Source organism: Sesamum indicum, linkage group LG14, assembly GCF_000512975.1.
Source record: "Sesamum indicum cultivar Zhongzhi No. 13 linkage group LG14, S_indicum_v1.0, whole genome shotgun sequence".
NCBI classification, from domain to species: Eukaryota; Viridiplantae; Streptophyta; class Magnoliopsida; order Lamiales; family Pedaliaceae; genus Sesamum; species Sesamum indicum.
Window position 1 is genome coordinate 3893961 of NC_026158.1, and position 23931 is coordinate 3917891.

The 23931-nt window shown below is 34.2% G+C and overlaps 4 protein-coding genes across 5 annotated transcripts; 2 read left to right on the top strand and 2 right to left on the bottom strand.

Moving 5' to 3' along the window:
- Positions 258 to 4144, top strand: LOC105176918 (B-box zinc finger protein 22). The gene is made up of 3 exons (XM_011099885.2): positions 258 to 561; positions 2573 to 3004; positions 3442 to 4144. Exons 1-3 carry the CDS (start codon positions 379 to 381, stop codon positions 3724 to 3726), a joined length of 900 nt encoding a protein of 299 aa, XP_011098187.1. The 5' UTR covers positions 258 to 378; the 3' UTR covers positions 3727 to 4144.
- On the bottom strand, positions 3842 to 7203 carry LOC105176917 (protein VTE6, chloroplastic). Of its 2 annotated transcripts, none has more exons than XM_020698776.1 (5): positions 6780 to 7203; positions 5882 to 6135; positions 5344 to 5467; positions 4955 to 5159; positions 3842 to 4774 (listed from the first exon to the last, which is right to left on the bottom strand). In XM_020698776.1, the coding sequence occupies exons 1-4, from the start codon at positions 7035 to 7037 to the stop codon at positions 4998 to 5000; spliced, it is 798 nt and encodes a 265-aa protein (XP_020554435.1). In that variant the 5' UTR covers positions 7038 to 7203; the 3' UTR covers positions 3842 to 4774; positions 4955 to 4997. The 2 variants fall into 2 exon arrangements, with proteins under 2 accessions (XP_020554435.1, XP_011098186.1); XM_011099884.1 differs by having other exon boundaries at positions 5055 to 5159; positions 6780 to 7200.
- Positions 10301 to 14348, top strand: LOC105176920 (50S ribosomal protein L13, chloroplastic). The gene is made up of 4 exons (XM_011099886.2): positions 10301 to 10633; positions 11951 to 12136; positions 13469 to 13639; positions 13984 to 14348. Exons 1-4 carry the CDS (start codon positions 10403 to 10405, stop codon positions 14098 to 14100), a joined length of 705 nt encoding a protein of 234 aa, XP_011098188.1. The 5' UTR covers positions 10301 to 10402; the 3' UTR covers positions 14101 to 14348.
- On the bottom strand, positions 15218 to 19814 carry LOC105176921 (protein trichome birefringence-like 42). Its single transcript, XM_011099887.2, has 5 exons — positions 19448 to 19814; positions 18466 to 18637; positions 16291 to 16454; positions 15705 to 15863; positions 15218 to 15592 (listed from the first exon to the last, which is right to left on the bottom strand). The coding sequence occupies exons 1-5, from the start codon at positions 19765 to 19767 to the stop codon at positions 15301 to 15303; spliced, it is 1107 nt and encodes a 368-aa protein (XP_011098189.2). The 5' UTR covers positions 19768 to 19814; the 3' UTR covers positions 15218 to 15300.

Here is a 23931-nt window from a genome sequence, read left to right on the forward strand (position 1 = left end):
GGGCGGTCCTGATTTCCGTCTGCCCTAACAACGAGGTGAAAACCAAACAAGAATTCTTCACTGTTAAGATATTCTCTGTCATTTTGCCCCCACCCTCAATCATGAAACCCTCTCTCTCTCTTCTCACATCCCACCGACCTTTACACGCGAACAGTGCTCCCCCACACGTGCCTAACCGCCTTACGCTACACTCTACTCCCATAAACATCTATTAGTAATTCACTCTCCCAAGAATCCGTATCCGTATCCATTCTTGAACTCTCTTTATTCGTTATCATCTTCTACCCCGCATCCTATTTTTCATGCCATATTGTTCTTGGGTAATTTGGGAGCTGGGTTTTGCTGGATAACTAGTGGGTATTTAGGTGCTTTTGAGAGATGAAGATTCAGTGCAACGTGTGCGAGGCGGCGGAGGCCAACGTCCTCTGCTGCGCCGACGAGGCGGCGCTGTGTTGGAGTTGTGATCAGAAAGTGCACGCCGCCAACAAGCTTGCTAGTAAGCACCAGAGGGTTCCGCTCTCTACCTCGTCTTCCCAGATGCCCAAGTGTGATATTTGTCAGGTTTGATTTATCATTTCTTTTTCTTTTTTTTTTTCCGTTTTTAATCTTTCTGGGATTCTTCTTTTTCCTTATTTTTTTGGGTAATGTGTAGAGTTCTCCTCTGTGTGTGTGTGTGTGTTGGTAGAAGGATTTGAGTCGTTGGATAAGATGATGGATATTTTTGATTTTGTGTTTCCTGGGATTGTGGGGATACTGTTCTTGTTTTTGACTAGTCTATGTATTGATAAATATCTGTGTTATGTGATTATTAGACCAAGTGGTTCTGTTTATTCCAGGACCTGATATTTTTAGATTTTGTGGATACAGTGTCATGGTAGGTGTGTGCCTGTGATTATTTTAATGCTTGTTGGTCTGCTGGTGCTGAGCTGTTTTTGATATTTAATCCACTTCACATTTGTATTTATACTATTTCTTGTGGTAATTCAACTCTAATCTTGGGACACAATGGGGCAAGAAGGATTCAATGAGCTTAGCATGAGGATAGATGAGACTGTGGAAAAGATATATATTTCCAGTTTACCAATTGGGCACACGGTTGGCTTCTTGGTTGATTGATTTCAATGACTTTCTTAAAAGGAAGAATTTTGCATTTGGGAATGTGATGTTAGACTAATTGGTGTTGGCTGTTGCTGTTGCTTGTAGTGAATTGTATGCCTGATCGTGGAATGTTTGAGCTCAGTTGTGACTGGATATGCTGGACCTTTCTGTCTGCTTTGCCAGGGGAAAAAATATCTTTGCGCGATGTAGAACTGATTTGTGTATAGGAAAGCGCACATCCTGTAGTTTGTAATGATGGTAGTCCTGGCAGTTGGGCAAATCTAGATGCTGCCACTCCGAACGAATTTTTGTGTCCATTTAATGAAGATGGGTTGAGGACACAATCATACTCACTGGTAGAAGGTGATATTGACTTTATCGTAGTCATATACGACATCTGCGCTGGTCAGTAGTAGTCTCATTTGCTTACTCACTCTCCTTGCATGAGAGGAAAGAGAAATGTCAAATTAGAAAAGAGAAGGAATTAAAACACGGACAGGAATGAACTTATACAGTAAGTTTGTTTTCATGTTTTGGTATTTCTCGAGCCAAAATAAAACACACCCAGTGATTGTTTTTGTGTCTTTGCACCTTATCAGTTTGTTTTTTTTTTATTTTCAACTTTCTATATATGATATATATATGTAGACTTATATATAATATAAAAGAGTTTTGTGTGTTTTACACCTTATCTGTGTGTCTTTTTGTTTTTCAACTTTATATATAATATATATATGTATGTTTATATATATAATATAAAAGAGACATGATTTGACAATAAACAGTGTTTTTTGTCTCCCAAATATTAAACATACAATATTTTATATATATACATATTTATATATGAAAATATATGTAAAAGAAATATGATTTGACAATGAACAGTGATTGTTGTTTCTCAAATCCCAACATCAAACCTATACCACTTATTTTAAAATATTTTAAATTATGTCAAAACACAAATTCAAACACTATGATAGTGTTTTGATTAGAAATGATTCTAATGGTTCCTTTTCTTGGGGGACGGTATATGATCGTCAATTTTCATCTTTGCAATATCATGGGACCTAGCTGTTCCCGGCATCTATTTTTCAAACTGCGTGATGTTTCTCCTTGCTGATGATGGGTGTTGGATAGGTCTTGGCTGGCCTCTGCTCTTCTCTGGGATAGAGATAAGCTTAACTTAGATAACGACATAGTACCATACCCGTTCTGCTGCTAATTAGCATTTTGTACAAGCCCAATTGTTAGTTCTCCATATTGAGATCACAAGGCTATCTTGATAGTACTGTACTATGCAGTGCTAGTAACTATACTTAATTCTGTTTCATTATGGTTACTGATGGCACGAGAACTCCTTGTTTCCCACTCAATTGCTGATCATTAAATGTGGCCTTATATAGTCTTAAAGCTAGACATTAGCATGTCAATTTTCCTGTAGAGAGTAACTCATGAATGTTGCATTTCTGTGCAGGAAACTGTCGGGTATTTCTTTTGTCTGGAGGACCGAGCTTTACTCTGCAGAAAATGTGATGTTGCTATACACACTGCTAATTCCTTAGTATCAGGGCATCAGAGGTTTTTGCTGACCGGAGTTAAAGTGGGTCTTGAAGCTACTGAAAAAGGTTCACAATCATCTTCTGGGAAGACGCATACTACTGAGAATATCTCAGAACTAGAGCCTCGTTCTCTTCCAAAGAAGACCAACACACCTGTATCATCATCTAGTCAATACAGTAAAAGTTTACCTGTCCAAGCTAGTATAGATGGTGAGTTTTCAATGTCAAAATCTCCGCTTGCTGGAGGTTCCTACACCGGAAATATTTCCCAGTGGCAGTTGGATGAATTTATTGGACTTGGTGATTTTACTCAGAATTATAATTTCATGGACAATGGGTCATCTAAGGTATTGATGTTGTCATTTATTGCCGCATGTAGATTCATTTATTGCCGAATGTATATATGTGTTCGGTGGGTGCTAATTCTGTCCGTTCATGTCAGCATTTTCTGATTCATTATTTGTCCTGATTTTGGTTATGTTGGTTTATATTGGGCATAACATCTTCTAAATTACCTTAGGAGTGTTTCCAGTTGGAAAGGGCATGCAGTTTTTGTTGTTTTACTAGATATGTTGTCGTGTCCTAAGTTCCAAGTGGCCTAAAAAACAGCATAATGTATGCTGTTTGTTATTCTTACCTGCTGCAGATTAAGTTTCCAGAGTTCTCAGTTTAAATTGCATATGGGATATTTAGCCATCTATTTCATAATTGCTTCAATCTGATATGGCATTGAGAGGGTTGTCGTGCAAATCTTAACCTGTCTCTCTTTAATACACTTCACCAGGCGGATAGTGGGAAGCTCGGAGGTTCAGAAGACTCCCAGAATCTAATAGCTGCCGATGGGGAGTTAGAGGTCGATGAGTGTATGGGTCAGGTGCCAGATACATTTTGGGCAGTGCCACAGATTCCATCTCCACCTACAGCATCTGGACTTTACTGGCCTAAAAACTACCAGAATCTATCCGACTCTACTGCGTTTGTACCCGATGTAAGTTCCTTACCGTTACAGACCTTCCACCACTACAATCAACCACATGTTATCAGCTCGAAGCGGAGAAGGCATTCTTGACATATCGTCTGAGACTGAGAAGCTGTCTAGGAGTTGCAGTTGTTTAGGGTTCATCTTCCTCGAGTTTGATTTATTAGCTAGGTCAGTTGTGGTTGGATAATTACTTTCATATATATTCGGCGCAATGCTTGTCACTTGAATATGTACCGTAAGGTGTGGGGAAGTTCCATGTACTTTATAAGAAAAGGGGGGAAGAATTGAGCGTTGTATGGCAAAGATCAGTTTCCAACTGTTTTGGAATAGGAAAGGAAGGCACATTGAAGGGCATGTGCAGTGGGGACATGTTAGATTCCCAACTTGCTTATCTATGCTTGTTATGAAAAAACTAGTGAAAGCCCTTCTAAGATATCAGTTCAAATACTTTTTGGCAGTTTCTTGCCTGCTGAATGTATCAATTTTAAGATCTTCATGATTGTAATACTATGTGCAGGCAAATGAGTCAACAATGTAGGTATGCCACCGAAAATATTTTGGTGAAGTTCCATTTTCATATTGTATGATGGTTTTGCACATAAGGTGTATAAGAGTCGATAACAATGTCTATTTGGGCCGCAATATTAATGACTAAAGAACATTAACGCATCGTGTTTAATAATCTGTTGGCTCTTACAAGGGTGCCGAGATCAGGTGTTCAAAGCTATAAAAGAATATGGTTGTGTATGTTAGTTTGGACTTGTACCAATAATCTAAAGCACCACGTCAGATTTCCCGCTGCTCCATGCTAATTACTTCTTGGGAGAGGTACTGAGTAACGAAGCCTTGGTAGTAAGTTCTGCTGCACAGGCAATATGAATCACCTAATATCAGGGAGGTCTCCATCATCTGGCCACCTGAGGGAAAAGATGGAGAATCTCCGTGGCAGAAGTGTATATTGTACGGCTCCTATCGAGGGGCGTGCCAGCTTGAGCTAGATCTCGCTGACGATGGCCTAATGATGTGAACTGTCTTGCATCCATGAGTTCCGATTTTGGAGTATTAGTTGCTGCATAAGGACTGCCAAGATGCTCCCTGTTGATATGTTGATGACGTTAGCGGCGTCATTGGTGAGCTGAAAATTGAAGAAACAGGGTTTTTTTAGTAGAGCACAGGGAAACCAAGAGCAAGTAGGAGCTCAAGCATCATTAGCACAGATGAATCGTATGCATTCACCCATATATGCATGCCTGTAGGGGAGAAGAGTGAGAGGATTCCTTCACTATGAATTGCATGACAGGTCAGATGGACTAACCGATAACGTATATCTTCAGCCCCAAGGTATTTCATCACTTAAATCAAAAGAAAATATGATAACTGAAACTTGGCCACTTGAGAAGAAGATGATCACTAACCCATCTAAATCCTTCTTTCTCTTGCAGTGCAGCACCGATGATACTCTCTGCAAGATTAGCAATCTGGGAAGCAATCACACATATGATGGCTTCAGGTGCATTTATCTGTTCAGATATAATTCAAGTTAAAAAGTTACATCACACGGAAAATCACTTTTGAGTTCCCAATGCTTCACAAATTAAGTTTCTATATGTATATCAAAGCCGAACATGATAAGTCAGGTTCAAAGTTTTGGATAGCTGTACTTTGTACAAACACCTCTGAAGAAAAGACAAATATCACTTTTACCTCACCCATTATACAGCCAACAGAAGCAAGAAGAATTGAAGCTAGAAGTCCAGCAACAGTTCCCTCAGTGCTAACAGCGCCTTCTGTACCCCTTGGGACCATCTTGAATGTAGTGACTAGATAACTACAATGGGAAATCATTGTCCAATCAACAAGATATACCAACTATAACTTGGATATGACCAACTTGACAAACAACAGAATAAAAGAGGAAGTCATTCCAGAAAAATGTTATCCCAAAACATATCATCTCTTTCTTCTCGATGTGCAGGCCATATTCAGGTTAAACATAGATTTTAAGCGATTTGGAGTCAATTTTGGCTATGAACAGCAAAAAGAGCCGTCCTCTACCAATTGGCTTTGAGTGTAGCTGATTTCACATAAGCAAGATTATCTTTCCATAGTTAATTGGTCATTGGTTCTTTAATCTATGTATTCGTCTTTTCTGAACATACTCCATTAATTTTATCTGAGTAACAGCACAGGTGACTCTAGATAGATGACGAGATAACTACAGTGAAAAAGTAGTAGTACTAACGTTGTTTTGCCGTATGCCTTCCCAATCTCACTTGAAACAGTATCACCCAGTTTAGTGCAGAAACTGGCAACGAATCCAAGCTCCCAAAGACGAGCAAATGCCTCTCCCCCAATAGCATAAATCGAGAGGAAAGCACAGACACAGCCTGCAGCACTAGATCCAATAACACTTCCTGGTCCCCTCCTTCCTTTCCTTTTCTCAGCAACCCCTTGGGCCTCCTTTTGTGCAATCTTCACTTTGGTCGCTGCAGTCCCCTGAAAATTCCACATGATTGAGTTACATTTTCAATTATACCTCTAGAAACATGTCACTTCTGTCATTCGGACCTTCAATTGACAACTATGCAAACATGAATAAGTAAATCAAAGGAAACACAACAACAGAGTCACCTTCAACAGATAAATATCAACTCTTAGAGCAAATGACAAACGATAAATGCTGTAATGCATGAAAAAAGAACCCCAGAAATCTTCAGATCCTTGCATGGAAAGTAAATGTAAATCATCCTTCAATTGGATATAATCAATCAAACAATCAAAAGGAAAGAACTTTTCTCTTGCTCCATTAGAACTCACCCTTCAATCAATAGCTAATACTTCTCACACTTCATATTCCAATGACAACATGAACCCCAAAACCCGCTATGATCAGAAATCCGTGCACACGCGAGAAAGCAATTCTTTGAGTTCAGTCAAATCTTTCTTCGATTATTGAATTTATTATGAGAGATGCAGTCCCAAGACTGGACCATAGCTAAACTACTAAACTAAACCAAAGATAAGGAGTATCAGAACTTTAATTCTTCTTGTTCCGAAAGGGGAAATCAGGGCTTATAGTATACTTCCGTCCGAGCAAACACCCGGTACTAGAAACAAGAAATAATTGATCTTTAGCTCACCAGGACAAAGAATGTGGCCACAAGAAGGAACCCAGAAGATCCAAAGGCACGCCAGGTAAGAGTGCCAAGCAAGAAAGCAGCAGCAATGCCCGAGAGGGACAACCCTGAGACCAGAAGCCGAGAGCCCAGAAGAAAGATCAAGACGTTGCTCAGAAACGCAGACTTCCACGTGGGCGGTGACGAACGGAACAGATTCATAACCTGCTGCACCAGGCCTGGATCGAGATCAGTGGCTACTGCTTGAATTGGGGTTGGCATTATTCTCGATAATGGGGAACTTTGAGGGTTTTGATCTGAGGGGAAAAGAGGGTTTTAGGGAAATTGGAAGAAGAGGTGATGGTTTGATGAGAGAGGGACAGGAGTGAAGCAAAGTCGCCATTTTATAGTTCAGTTGGAGGTTGCTTACGGAAGAAAGGAAGCTCCGTTGAGATGGTGGGATTGGCAATCAACTCTATAAACACGTAATATACAATTTGCACCTTCAATTATATTTATTTGTCACTTTACACCCTTAAATTATAAAAATAACACTTTGCACCCACCAGTCACTCATTTCTCGTCATATTTTGATAGATAGGCATCCTAAATTCAAATTTTAGTTTAAGCATTATTCCTATATTTGAATTGAAGTTGAAAATTTCAAATTGCTCGAAATAAATTTTATGACTTTTTTTAGATTTTTTTATAATTGTAGGATTTAACTATTGATCTTTTTCAATAAATCAGGAATTATAATTACACGAAGGGAGTCTATCCATTCGAAAATGTCACAATAACCACCCTACACATAGGAAAAATAAAGTAGTTAGTAGATTATTTCTAAAGTCTATCCATTCGAAAATGTCACAATAACCACCCTACACATAGGAAAAATAAAGTAGTTAGTAGATTATTTCTAATCATATCTTATTAAGCGAGAATATTAAAAATAATAAAACAGGTTGGACATTACACATTCTACTCCGAGCAACCTCGGAAATGACGTTCGGGTACAGTCGTCAATGCCTTCATGCTATTAGATTAATTGTACGTTTTGCGTGGCCTAATAGAGATTGGACGGCGGATGTTGAGTGGGCTGCAAGGAGGTGGAGGGGTAAACATATCGTCAATGTGGCCTATTGCGCATTACTGGGTGCATGTATCTATCATATATGGAGAGAGAGAAATCTTAGACGATTCGAGCGTATTGAGCGGAACCCGAATATTGTAGCTAGCTTAATTGTGGAAGATGTTACACAGCGTATACTTAGCATTACCTTAGCTAGCTCTGTTAGTAAACATACACTTTGTGATGTATCCCTTGATCTGTCGAGGGAAACACTACCTCATTCATGATTGTTTTGTACTATATCTTTTCCTACTTATGAAAATTACATTTACCAAAAAAAATAACGTCCGAGGTTTGTATTGGTTCAAAACGTCTTATCCACAACAGCATTGCCACATAAACAAAACTCAGGGACTCGTAAATTCAAACGAAATCAGCGGTGATTGCTCAAACTCCCCGACCAATCAGTACTTCGCGAGTTTGACATTATAATCGAACCTGTAACACAAAATTGTTATATCTAATTTAAGATAAATAAAAATTTCAAGGCAAATTATAATTTAAAAACTAGAAAGATATACCAAAATCAGAAGCAATTTTAAAACACCCGATTCCTTTGAAATTGTAAAATGCAAATGAACTTGCAAATTTAAAAATTCAGAGAAATTTTAAATCACAAGACAACATGGACATTGATGTGAAAAAACAAAATGTTGGTTTAAAAATAAACAATTTAAAGAAAAAAAATGATGGAAAAATATTTTAATATAACAAATACGAAATTGCTAAAAAAATGAGTTCGAGTTTCACTTGTCATGTGAGTATTTATTTAATTATGTGAATTTAAAATACATTTATTATATTATTAATTTTGTATTTTGATTACTATGGACAAATAAATATAATAAATTAATTTGGTAGTATTTTTTGTTATAAAATAATTATATTTTTTTTCTTTTTAGCAGTTAAGTATATACCTTGGATTTGATAAACTATTTCTCAATCCATTTGGAATTATTTTATTGAATTAGATCGAGATCTAATTTCAGATGGGAGATAGATAATTTTGTATAAATTCTATATTATTATTGTTGAAAGTAGTAATTAATATTTAATAATTTTGAATTATTGAAAATGAGATGATATCTTTAAACATACAAATTGTTTAGAAATAAATTATTCATTTAAAATGCCCCCAAAAATGATATTTTTGTTTCCACATAGAGAGAGCACAATTTAGTCCAAATTCAACATAAGGTAACATTTAATGCAGTAATTGGACTCGAATGATTTGAATTTGAGAGAATTATTTTTTTAAAAATATTTTAAATAAATTTATATAAAAAAAAGTTTGAATTTTACTAATATTTCACAATATATATTTCAAATAAGAGTTAAATAAGTTAAAATTATTGTAATATGGAGTAGTTCAAATAAATATAAAAATTTTATTAATAGAAATTTGAAATTCCTAACTTTGAATTCATCCGTTCAAAGGAAAGCGGCAACACAATTCCTCTTAGATAGAAAGAAAAAAGTAAACCTGTCAACTAACTCGATGAAAGAGCAAGTAACTGTATAAGGGAACTTCCCTAGAGGTATCTATCTTGCAAAAAGGGAAGGAAAACACATTTTCAGGCCTAAAAGGAAAAATGACTTGGCAGCAATATGGACGCCAACACATCTCATACACAGATGGCAGAAGGGCATTTAGCCATTTGGAGAAAGGATAGCCACACACCCGCTAATAGGGACCGGAGATCTAGGCATATCCCCAACTTGCTGCAACTACTCCTTAGAATCCGAGAACATATCTTGCGAAAGGGACCTATCTCGACAAGAGTCTCTGACAGTTGAAACCTCTCAAATTTTCTTCGGATTCGTGGATGGCTTATCCTCGGCAATCACCTCCCCAAGTTCCAAGGGGACTATACCTCATCATCAGGCTGGGGAGTGAGGCTATAAATAGGCCTCTTCCTCGCCTCCCCTCTCTCTTCCGAAATGGTAAAACATCTTTGCAATATCTATACGCGCAAAGCAATAATATTTTCATCATGCTACTACCATACTATCATTCTCTATTGCTTTATTTTATTCAATTCTTATTTTTACAATTATTTATTGATTTGAACGTGAGAGTACTGATATGATTTTTTGCAATCTTCATTTTAAAAATTGTGAAGATCAAACCCAAAAGATCCCAAATGAGACACAACCCAAACTGATAATTCTTATGCTCGCATCATGCTTAATTTACATTATTCTCGTTAATTGTAGAACCTATTGCAAACATCCATTTAAAAGCAAAATTTGGAAAATGCGATTTTCAACATTTTCTCTAAAATCGGTGTATTTACTCCAAAATCAAAAAGCGCACTCGAACAACGGAGGCTCTATTGATAGAAGCGCACCAGTTTATTTGCGATTTTAACATTAGGGAGCAATCTGATGCTGTTAACCCCCACAATAGAACGACGCACCATCTTATCCTCTTCATACCGCTCTTTTTATCTGCTACGAAGTTGTGCTGTAGAGAGAGCAACAAAGAGCAGAGAGAGGAGAGAAAATCCCACCAATGGCAATGGCGGTGAACTGCGCCACTTCTTCTTCGTTGATGATCACGAAACCATCTCAGACATCCTTCTCCTTCTTCCCCTCCAGGAAAACCCCTTTTCTCGGATTCTCGTTCGCGGCTTCATCCAAACTGTTTGTTCAGTCGAACAGGGTGTCCAAGATTTGCTGCCAAGAAAAAGAGGCTCTTGTACCGGCGCCGCAGCAGTGGATGTTTGACGATCTTACTGGCCCTGTAAGAAGTTCCCGACATTCTATTGTTTAACTGCTCGATGGTTGCTTGCCACGAGTGATTTTTGTTTCTTTTTCTGGGTGAAATTTGGTTTCCCTATTTAAGTTTTCTGCCATTCTATTATGGGGTAATGAGGCACATTTTTTGTAATTTGAATGCTGAGAATCAATTAAGTAGATTTTATTCTTGCTTCGGAGTTTAGTTTTTAAACTGGGTTTATGCTGGTGTAACGCCCTATGGAAGTTAAAGATTGATAAGGCTTGCTTCCGGCCATGTAGACATCTATTAGCTAGATATGAGTTGGAATTGAGGCGTTCTGGAAGATTTCTGGTAATCTGGAAATTTTGCTTGATTATTGTCAGCAAAAGTCGAAGCTTGTCTGTCTTGAATAGATGCATTCTTTTGAAGTGAGAAACTGGACAAGCAGGCTATTAAGCTTTGGACTTTCAGAAAGTGGCCTGTTTTGCTAGTGCTTGCTGCCAGCATTGTTTCTATGATATCAAAATTCAAAAGCAGTTGAAGAGGACTTGTTAAAGATGGGGCATGCATAATTTGATGTCTGCCGGTTTTTTAAGGAAATATGGGCATACTTTCTTAATACTTATTCTGATATAGTACAAAAAAAATGTCATTCTGCCAAGACTTTGGGAGATTCGAGAATGTCCTTGTAAATAGCTTTACTCCATAATGAAGAAAGGTTCATATAGTCAGTTCCAAGGGAATTGCATATCATGAAAATGTTGGATGAGAAAGCAGCAATATTTCTCTCTGCCCAGAATGTTCCATGTTTTAGTCTAAAATATCTTCAGGTTTGTGATAAAAGACGCATTTGTGCAATAGATGAAAGAAAAGAAAAGAAAACTTGAGTTAACAACTTTTGCATGGTATGATAATTTTACAACTGATTTGAAGGGATTGACTTCCACCGGATGGGGTCATTTCTTTAGCTGCCTTATAGATCAAAGAATTGTAGTTTCAAGTAAGAACTGCTACGTCAGCCTTTTAATATTCCACATTGAATTTGTGTCAGCCAAAATTTTATCTGATAGAAAAAAGTATGCTTCAATTTGCAGTTCAAATCACATTGTATGTGTCCTGTTATTTCAGTGTTAACACTCTCTTCCTTGAAATTTGACTTAAGAATTTACCTTAGTTTTTTAGCTCGAGCACATTTTGTGTCCTTGTCTTGTAAGTGTTTCTTTGACTTCCTCTGTTTTTTTAACTAGAATTTTTTAAGTGCATGGACAGATTTATTTTGCTTATCCAGCATTTAGTCCGGTTAAGCTTGTACATACTGCTTATAGTTGCTTCTTGTTTCAGGATGTATGGAATAAAACATGGTATCCAAAGGCTGCAGACCATATTAACACAAGTAAGACGTGGTATGTAGTGGATGCAACTGACAAGATTCTAGGAAGACTCGCTTCAACAATTGCCATTCACATCAGGGGAAAGAATCTAGGAACTTTCACTCCTAGTGTGGACATGGGAGCATTTGTGATAGTGGTATGCTGATATCTGGAAAAGACACTTTTTCTGCTTACTACAAAGTATTATAATTGGCAGGAGAATCCCATTTACCTCTGTGGAATTATATGGCGAGTCCCAATTATCTCTTTGATCAAAATGCACAGACTAGTGAAAAATGCATATGGTTTACAAAAGTTCGATTCCTCTTATTTTCCAAAGACTCAATCTCGACGTTTTTTCATTGAAAATTCTTAAAATTTCAGATCAAATCCAAAACTGTCACAAATATTATTAATTATTCTTAAATTGATTAAATTACAATTGACTAGCAACTAGTTATGAGAAAAGAAACCAACCAGACATCCTCTTAAGTACATGTTGGCAACCTTCAGTTTAGTCCTTCAAGAAACAAAAAGCCAAAGAATTCTTTTAAGAAGCAGAAGTTCAGATTGAGATGGAAAAAATTTTCTTCTCTTGTTACAGTACCTGATTTAATATGCCGTATTGTTACTTTTGTTATTGACATTTGGACAAAATTGGCACAGTGTGGATTGAATTGTACTGACTTATTGCTTGATGAATATATGAAAATTAAATCTTATATTCATTTATCATGCATAGATTATTATGTAAAAACTAAGAGACATATGAGATTGGGTTAGAGTGTATCTTGCAGAATGGTTTTCGTTTACAGTGTTGACATTCAGGGAGGATTTTGGGGTTGAATTTTCCCTATAAATTGGCACTGATTTGTTTGTTCCTTATTCTGCGTCCTCTGATGTGTGTGTTCCACTGATGACGACACGCATAAACACGGGTTCTGTCTTTTCTGCTGCTTACTGTATTGCTAATAGATGTAAATACAATATTTGCAAATGTAACATAAGTTAATTGTAATATCATAAGGTTTTAAGTCGCTTTGATTTTGATTATGGTGTTTTTCCGTTTGAGCAAACTGTTATAAGGTTGTGACTTGAGATCTGAGATCAGTCTTGGACTCTTAGTCCGACTGAGTATGTGGGACTTCATGTGTTCTTTCCGCTTTGATTATCCTTGCTTCTGTAAGCAAACTTGGTGATGGTGGCTGGGGACTTTTCTTCTGGATTTTGTAAAACCTTTGAATGCTTTCCAGTGTTACTCTTTATATTATGAGGTCTTCTTAGATCAAACAAAATGTTATAACTTATTGACTTAGTTGATGATTTGGCAACATCTTCTAGTAGCATTCTTGTGTTGGCTGTTTCATGAGAGTTTTATTTCACAAAGAAATTGATACAATGTTATAATCATACTTATTAAGAATTTATTAATTCTTTTTTTTTCTTTTGGCAATTGAGAATTTGTTTATTTTATTATGGCATTGAATAGGTCAATGCCGAGAAGATTGCTGTATCTGGAAAGAAAAGGACACAGAAACTCTACAGGAGGCACTCAGGAAGACCTGGTGGGATGAAAGTGGAAACTTTTGATCAGCTTCAGAAGAGAATTCCTGAAAGAATTATTGAACATGCTGTCCGCGGAATGCTTCCTAAAGGGCGGGTAAGTTTCTTCTGTTGTCTGTTAAATGATCTATTTTCATTCTGAACCTAGGTAACCACCACATGTGAACACATTCTGCCGGTTTAAGCATGTAAAAGTGTCTCTAAGGGTGCTAAAAATGTCATTTTATTTACCATATGCTTCTCCCATTTATATCAATCTCAGTGCCTTGCGCAGAATTAACACTTCTCAAACATATGATGTATAGAGTATAGACCAGAGTAGAATGGATGTAAGAAGCCTTCTGCTTCAGCATGGTCAATGTCTTGAATATGTTACAACAGTTATAAATGTTGCTTATCCTGCTTGTTGCCATATGTAAGCAGTTTGTGGTTTGGTTGCAGCTTGGGAGATCATTGTTTAACCATCTTAAGGTTTACACCGGTCCAGACCATCCTCATGCAGCCCAGAAACCCATTGAGTTGCCCATAAGGGACAAGAGGATACAAAAACAGGCATAGCTTTGAGATTGGAACCATTAGATGCTACTTTTCAGCTGTTCATACATGTCCCATTATTCATGGTTTAGCAAGCGTGTTCACTTCGTCTCTCTTGTAACGCAAAAGCACATCAGTGACCTTTCACGATTTTGCTGAGGTATTTAATCACAATCATGATTATGTTAATAGCAAGCTCCTTCACTCAAATTCATGTTAGGTGGTGATGTTATTTTGTTCTGCAAATAGTTAAGAGTTTGTTCTTTCTCCTCTATCATGTTTATCTTTTCTTGTGTTTTCTCAATTTTATTGCTTGCTTTCTTTTCCTTGGTGATGTTATAGATGGCAAGTGCTATGTTAATAGCAATGAAGGATAGCCCAAGAAATCAGAATAAGGGCATACTAGTTATTTCACATTTTGCCCACCAACAGTCGCTTCTCTTAGATCTTACTCGAGTTATTGTGAATTTTGTTATTTTAGATATAATTATTAGTATTATTCATTATTCCTAATGTTTTAATTATAATATTATCCTATAAACGTAGAATATAATTTAAAATCATTACTACTCTTAAACAATGTAGAAAATCATGATGGTGTAAATTTAATTTTGTCATATTCATATTGTTATTTTCCTTAACATCCCTATTTACGATTAGTTTGAAAGAATTGTATAATTTTAAATTTATAAAAACCATTAAAAAAGATTCTTGCATTTAAGAGGTGTTTTCAATTTTTTGCAAATAAACATTTATTATAAGCCGAAAGTGTTTTTTTTATAGCCTCTACTATTGAAATTAAGTTGATTTAAACTAAAAAATTATAAGCAATTTTTTACCAATTTTTACAATTTATTTAATAAAATTAGAAATATTAAGTTATTTTCCCGAGCACTCCAATTTCAATTTTCTTTTCACTTTTAAACTTGTATTTTCAATGTTCCCAATTTAGACTACCGATTAATTTATAACTCATTTCCACGCACTATAAAAATAGAAATTATGACAAACACCTGTTTATTTCTAAACTGGGTCGAAATCCACTCATCTTACAACCTTGCTCGGCCATTACAGTCCAACGCTGTAACTGCAACATTGTCTAGCAATCAAACATGTCAATGATTCTTTTTTGCCGTTCCAATTCCATTTCAATCAGAACAAACTCTTGTTATTTCCCATGCATGCACTGAGTTCCTCCAACTCCCGAGAGGGCAAAACAAGTTCCTAACTCTCTACAAGAACTGCGTACAAGAGTTGATTCCAGGTATCCGGCACACCGGCAAGGCACCAGTGGCTGCAGTCCAGCCTTACGTCGCTATACGTCGACGGGTGCCCATCTTTTCTCAATTGAGTCAGTAGAGCTATGTCCAGCAGAACCGCAGGTCTCTTCATACTACTCAGCACCCCCTTCACCACTGCATCGCCTGGAGGTTTGTTCCCCGGGTAAGTCGACCCCTCCACCGGCCTCGTCTGTCCACTGCAGTTCTGCACGTTGGGTTCATTCCATTCTGTGCCACTAGTCACAAGACAAAACCAAACAGAGAAAATTTATGTGACTTAAACGTGACCCTAAATTTACGGGTGTATGATAAAGGAATATGGATTTAGAAAGATGAGGAGGAGCTTACCGGTAATGAGAGGCGGAAATTCCTTGAAAAAAGACACGAGTCCTGACGGGATCAACGTTGGAGTCAACCCAGTTAGCCCATGTAGTCAGAGCTATCCTATATGCTTCAATCACATCCATGTCTTTGAATATCTTGTCGCCAATCTGGTAGCTGTCCCATCTGAACGCCACACAACAAAAAGAATTATGGCTTGTTTTTATTTTTTATTTTCAATTTCTAAGGTTTTTAATAAGATGAAAATGTTGCACCAACTTTCGTCCGAAAAGTTAAAATATATTTGAATTGTATGTTTTTGGATTTGAGTTTATTAAGTGTGAGAAATGAGATTCGTTTGGATTTGATTTGTTGCAAATTTATATTGAAAATGGACCTTTACAAAGGAATATTTAGGCTAAACAAGTAAGATTTCGAAATGCTGAAATAGTGTAAAATTGGAAATTTTGACTTTTGAAAATAAAATCAAACACCATATCGAAGTCTATATTACCTATTTTTGCGACTTTTAAGGATTTTGCGTATGAAACAGATTCAAAATCTTGAAATTCACTAGATTTGTTTTAATGTATATGGTCTAATAGAAACTCACGTTCGAAAACGTCCGCTATGTAGCCACCAATGATATGAGTTGAAGATCAATACGTCGAGTCCCAGCCACATATCGCTTCTGCTGAGGGCGTCGAGCTTTAGGGTACGACCCACTAGGCTGACCAAGAATCCATTTTTTAGGAATATAACTGAGACGCCGTATTCCTTTCAAAGTGAAAAGATTGAGGTAAGTTAGCTTTAGTTTTTATCACTTCTACATCTCTATAGGTTTTATTTATACCCCAAATCAATGGTCTGTTGATATAAATCATCGCTCCCCTCTTTTTTTTAATTACCCATACATCCGCATTCATATTATTTACAAAATCACCACTACTTTTTAAAATATTACACATACACCCTAAAATATATCACATCATCACACAAACTACTGTTGTCTTTTTACTGTTACGAGTTATTTTTATAATTATATAAAAAAATAAAAATAATTTATTTAAATAAATTATTAATTATGATGGTCTCTTCTTTTTTAATATTTTAAATAAATCAATTACATAATTTAACTTATCAATCAATGTCTTGCCTAAGGTAGACAAGTATTTTTATAGGTAATCGATTACAAAAGGAAAAAAGGATAGTGATAAAAAAAAAAATCAACTGATAATTATATATATATATATATATATATTATTAATAATAATTTTATTTTATCACATTAAATGAGTTTCATAGTTTTAACCGTGAACAATATTTTGTGAAACTTATTACTATAAAAACTTAGTAACCAAATAGTAGAGTGTAAAATTATCATTACAAACGACCAACGACACATACATATTGACGATTCCAGACAATAATATATATATATATATATATTGACTACATTGAAAATAAATAATTATTGTCATTATAAATATTTCATTAATTGTTTACTGTGAGAATTTTATACATATTATGTTATAATTAATAATTATCATGATAAAATTAAAATCATTAGTATTTAATATATATTTTTAATAATAATTTAGAAATATCGATATTTTATCACTAATATTATTTTTTTTAGTGATTTTTGAAACATGAATTTTACGACTTGAAAATAAGTTTAAAGAACTAATAAATATTTGGTTTGAAAACCAATCAATAATTAGATATAAAAATTCTCGATGAGTTTCATGATTTTATATTTTGGTGTGTTTATATATAAATATATGTATATATATCTACACCTCTTCATCTATAAATTTAATTTTTAGAAGGGTGAACGTGTAGTGATCTAGAATGATCAGATTAAAGATAAAAGATCTTTTATCTCACTTTAATATTATTATATATCATATGATATCGTATCAATGTGTATATAATATACACCCCACCTCTAAAATATTATTTAATTTAATTATATTATTTAATTTTTTCATAACATTAATAAAGTGTGATAAAAAATTATGGTAACAAACAAATTTTTTTGTTCAAATCAGGTTTTGTCAAATCAAATCAATTATAGAGCAAGTACAATATATTTTCTATATGATTGGTTAATCAATCACAAGACAAGTGCATTATACTTATCATATAATTAATTCTAGTTTTGAGCGAATTGGATCTGAATTAGGATTTTTCATAAATAAAATATAGAGTAAATTATAACTACCTCCCCTGAGGTTTGGCATAATTCTAAATCCCCCTTTATTGTTTGAACCCCCTTGAGTAAAAAACAATTATTTAACCTCTCGAAGGGGAAGTGGGCATTATTGTTTTTATTCCTATTGAATTTTTTTAAAAAATAAATATTTTATTTGATAAAATATAAAAAAATTGACGGTGGATAAAGTAAATAATCTAGAGGTAATATTATTTCATAAAAATATTTTAAAAAATTATAAAATATATATAAAATTATAGTTGATAATAAGAAAGGGTATTTTGGTGAGATCATAACAAAAACTGAATGAAAATATAACGGAAAGAGCTCGTTGTTAGATGAATGAAAAAATCAGAAAGTATTCGTAATATTTCAAATAATAAAAAAATATTTATAATTATATCAAATTACAAAAGAACTAATTGTAATTTGCTCTAAAATATAATATATGAGGTGAGGCGAGCATCAGACTCATTGGAGGGGCCCATGTTATGATAGCTTGAGAGCATGAAAAATACATGACAATAATTTGTAATGGTGAAGGGCATGAGAGGGATAAGTGATGATTACCGGAAAAGAAAGAGTGGTGAGCGGTCCACGTGAACCCAACACGTAGATGGCGTTTGGGACAGCGGCGTGAAGCATGCACGCCAATGATTGCCACTGGTTTGCGCTCAGTGAGTCCCCCACAAACATTACCTTTTTGCCCCTCATTCTTTCCAGAAATGCCCTCCCATCAAACCTATTAATTACCAAGAAATAATTTATTATTGCGATAAAACTTATAGATATAAATGTATTAAAATATCCGATAAATTACAACAGACTCCCTCAAAATCTATCATAGTTACAAATATTTCATTGTTATTTGAAAAACTATAAATACCCCTTTAAAATTTTTAATAAAATTTTGGAAGATGATGAATTAAAACATGATAAAAAATAAATAAATAAATAAATAATGAGATTTGGGTTAAATCATTTACACATTATACATATATATATATACATATTGAAAAAGGTAATTCTGATCCCGACAAAGCGGATCAAATAGTACTGAATCTTATAATCCAATGATCATGAATGAACAGCTACCTATTTCTTACATTACCTACTGTCCTCCCTCTAATGTAATCCAGTACTCATGAATCAACACCTAATTCTCGTATTAACAATCCTAACAAACCCATTAATTAATTCAACAATGGGTTCTTGTCGATTTTTTTGTTGTAAAATCTGTCACATCTTCTACTTTATTCAGCATACACACGTCTTATGTATATTCTTTTTCAAAATAAAATACATAACGTCATTTTTATACATGCAACGAGCTTATATTGAATGCAGCGCGTCGTATAATGGGACTTGCAATTGGAAATCCAATTCTACATGTTTAGAGCAATTATGAGCACAAACACACCCAACTTCATTAAAACACCCATCACACTGAAAATCACACCTGAAAAACCACACACACACACACCCCATTTCTTACTAAAAAGAAAAAGGTAAACAGAGAGAGAGAGAGAGGGGGGTAGATGAATGTATGTACCTGGAGATCTGACAGGCAGTGGGCTGCCATCTGTAGTGAAGGTAGGCGTCGTCAGGCCTGCCGTTCTTCTGACAGTTGAGGGCGGAGGCGACGAAAGGGCATTGCGACGCATTGTAGAGTGGATAAGAGGCGTCCAAGACCCAGCTGCCCTCGAACAGATCACAGCCGTTTGATGGGCTCTCCTGCTGCCCGTGATCGTGATGGTTTCCGCCCCTGGTGCGGGGTTTCAGCTCATCGTGTGGTGGAGAGGAAGCTGATGATGAGAGGAACATAATAAAGCCGGCCAGGAGCTGGCCGAGAGAAAAAACCCTCACATTCATTTTCTTAGGCTTGTCTACCGATTTGGAGTAAACATGTTTTATATATAGTGATAAGTCCATTTTTTGTCGTTAAATATAGGAACTAGTGCGATTTTGGTTCTCAAATAATTTAAGTTTGCAATTTTGATTTTCAAACTTCAACTTTTTTAGCATTTTTGGTCCTTCCGTTAACTTTTTCATTAAACTTAACTGAAATTTCAAATTTAATGTGAAAAAAATTGTCTAATGCATCCATTTTTTCTATTTTTCTTTAAACTTCAAAAGAGAATAAATAAAAAAAAAAATTCAAGCAACAAATTTTCTATTATTGACAATTTTTTATTAAGATTATTTAGAAAATTTATTGTTCAAATTGATTTTTTTTTGTTTATTTTCTTTTGAAGTTTGAAGAAAAACTGAAAAAATTGGTACATTGAATTACAACTTGAAAAATACCATAAAATAGGAGAAAAATAGCAATTTTTTTCACATTAAATGAAATATCCATTAAGTTTAACGAAAAAGTTAATGGAATGACCAAAAGTACAAAAAAAAAAAAAAAAAGTAAAGTTTGAGAACTAAAATTGCAGTTTTAAATTTTTTGAGAACCAAAATCGTATTATTGACTATATTTGAGGACCAAAAATGCATTTATCCTTATACATATTGTCATAGTTAACATGTTTTTTCATATTTAATATTTTTTTATTTGTTATAGTTTTAGAATTCAAATGACTTAAGTAATTAAAGAAGTTTTTATATTTTACTAAGCAATTGTTAAAGATACTATATATTCAAGAACACTGTTTTATATTTTTACATGGTACAAAATCACAAGGAAATGAGGGCATTTTAGTCACTAAAAGAAAAATTATATATATAATGGATATAAAAGACGTTGAAAATGATTATGACTAAATTGATGCAAAAAATTAGTTTATCTCATGAAAAAATTAAAGACAATTGCATAAAACCCCCTATATTTTAGAAATTCGATTAAAAACCCCTCGTATTAAAATAATAAGTAAAATAACCACTATATTTTCTAAAATGTTGAGCATGCACCTCTTCCGTCAATTATAATTAATGGCGTTAATTTTTTTGAATGATTTACCCATTATACCCTTATTTTAGCAGTTGTTGATCTTCCTTAATTAAAAATGAACATTTGAAATCTTAACTAATTTGTAAAGAATATTTTTGTATTTATATATATACAATACGTATACATATTATACACAATTATATATAAAAACAAATATATATATATATATATATGTTTGTCTGGGAGGGCGACGTCGCCCTCTGTTCGTCGTCCCAGATCTAAAATTTTTCATTTATGTCGTTCATTTTTTTCTAATTTTTTTTTTTGAAAAAAGAATATAATAAGAGTAAAGTTGACGATTCTAAGCTTCCATCCAAAAATTATATACTTTCATAAAAAAATGTGACAGGTACTTATAATTTTTTAAATAATGAAAATATTTATAATTTCGCCAAATCTTAAAAAAATTGATTGTGATTTACTAGCTATATGTTGGTGATGATGGGCCTTAAATTCCTTTCATTGGCCCAAAGACTCCTGTTAAGTCCAATTGAGGAGATGTCCTTTAAGAAACACTACAGAGTGCATTCTCAGGCCGAGAGCATGAGATATGGTTGCATTGCATCTCGCCCACCAAACCGCAACTCATCTTACCTGGCAACCGACAGATGACGCCGCCGAATCCGGAGAGTCGTCGGAATTCCTTTCAACTCGATTCTGACGTACTTTTCTCTTGTAGGTTATCCTTCTTTTTTGGAGATTACCCATTATCTGTTTTGGAAATTTTTGATAATTTTTGACGAGCTAACAGATATCTTGAATATTTTTTTAATACAACATTATTAGAATTTTTATACAGAGGTAAAATTTAAATAACTTAGGGTTTTTGAGGTCATTCCAAATTTTCTATTACAAATTGAAATTATACTTTATATTACTTCATATGTCCAAGACAAAAAAAAAAAAAAAAATACATGACATGGATTTCATATAGGTAGCATGTAATATAAACATACAATAAAAGATAAGAATTGTCTGAAATTGGTATTTTTGCGAGAGATTGGATAAGAAGAAATTCCAAAGAGATTGACAACTGTAATGCACTTATCACGTAATTTTATAGTTAAAAAATAACAACTAATTATATGACATACAATACAATTGTTATGCAATTAATTCGATCCACAACCAAATCTGTTTTAAAGAAATTCTTACTCGAATCAAATTTGACTGAATCAAACCAATCACAGAGCACATGTGATATATACTTTTGATATATGATTGGTCACTTTTCCTGACCAATACGCCCGTTCATATGACAAAGTATTGTGCTTGTCATATAATTGATTAAAGTCGCACCAAATTCAATTCGAATTAAAATTTGTCATGGCTCTAGATTAAGGATTTTTCTTGGATAAGTTAGGCTTATAAGGTAGGTAGTTTAGGCTCCTGTCCTATTGCTTGCGCTATTGGAATGTCTTGCTCGATGGAAAATTATAATTTTAATTCTATAAGTATTGCACTTTTGATCCCATATATTTAAGCTACAAAATTATATAACCCAACCCCAAACTGACTGATCCTACACTTATTTGAACACCCAGATAGTGCCCTTGATTTCATGGGTGGAGTTGGTCATCTTGTGGGAAAATTTGCAAAGATGATGGGCTGTTATGTAGTTAGGAGTGTTAGCACTCAACCAAAGGTCCGTCTCCTCGAGACGACGCTGATCCCGTGTTGAATGTATCAGTCTTGTTGTGTGACTGTTATATAATTTAAGAAAAGTGACCAATCATATGATTTTTTAGTCAAATTTTTTAAATTCCGACATTGAAACGGCATGAACTGGGAATTTAATCTGGATTTGGCTTTGCCAAAATTATGTTCTTACATATGGTATGCTCCGTTTCGTAATCTTACAAATTGTAATTGAATGTAGAGAAGCTTAATAGGAATTGACTCAACAACAATCATAATAAGTGTAAATTACATGGATACTTTCTAAATTCAGATTTAATTACATAAATATTATATATCATGAAATTTTTTTATCCAAATCAGGTATAATCAAATCAATCACATAACAAGTGTATCAATATAATTTATCTCAAGGGCTGATTGCATCAATTTATGGGGGCTGGTGTAAATTATAACTACAATATCAAAAGTGTATTTGTAATTTTGCGAATAATAAGAAATTTCTATGTAAACCTAATTTTATGGGGTGTTCGGATAATATACCTGAATAATAAAATACTAAATTTTGTTTGGAAAAATAAACGAAAATACGAAGGGGACTTGAAAGATTAACTTTTCTTCTATACTATATTTATACTAATATAAAAAGAAAAGTCCTTCCGCACTCACAAACAGCTAGTAATAACATTGTAGCATCAATTTTTTTGTGATATCAAATATATCCTTTTAACTGATAAAAATAAATAACTTATTCAACTTTCACATTAATAAATAAATTAGTTTTTTTCCTTTCTTTATTTATTTGTGTAAAGTCATATATTAGTTTATATATTTTAGTTTTATTTATATTATCTTTAAAGCGTAAAAGAATTATTTGTTATATGCACGAATGAACAGTGTGCCACAATGGCTAGTATGCTAATATATAAGAAAATATTTTTTTCTCTCACAGACGGCGATTATAACACTGCAAGTCTGCAACACTAATTTTATTGTTATGCCGATTAATACTCCTAAGTTAATTTTTTTTTTCTTTCTGTTTTTTTTAAATATGATATGTCGCTTTATATATTTTTTTATTCATAGTATAATTTAAAATATAAAATATTATTTTTACATGCACATAAGAATGACGTGTCACTAATTTAAAAAATAATTTCAAGAACGAACTTGCTAGACGTGTCGAAAAGTTGAAAACGATTTTCGTTATACATACTGCGACTCTTAAGTCCTCCATAATAACATTTCCAATAATTACATAAAATCATACGCTTGTATACAATATATAGAATCCACCCTGTATAATTGTACAGTATTTTAATTACTAAATGTCTTTTTATTTAATCTAGATACCCTAGGGCAAAAGGACATCAGTGCCCCCATACCACCCCTACCCGAGAAAAAAAAATGGAAAAGAAAAACATGTCGGTGGAAAAGTTGGC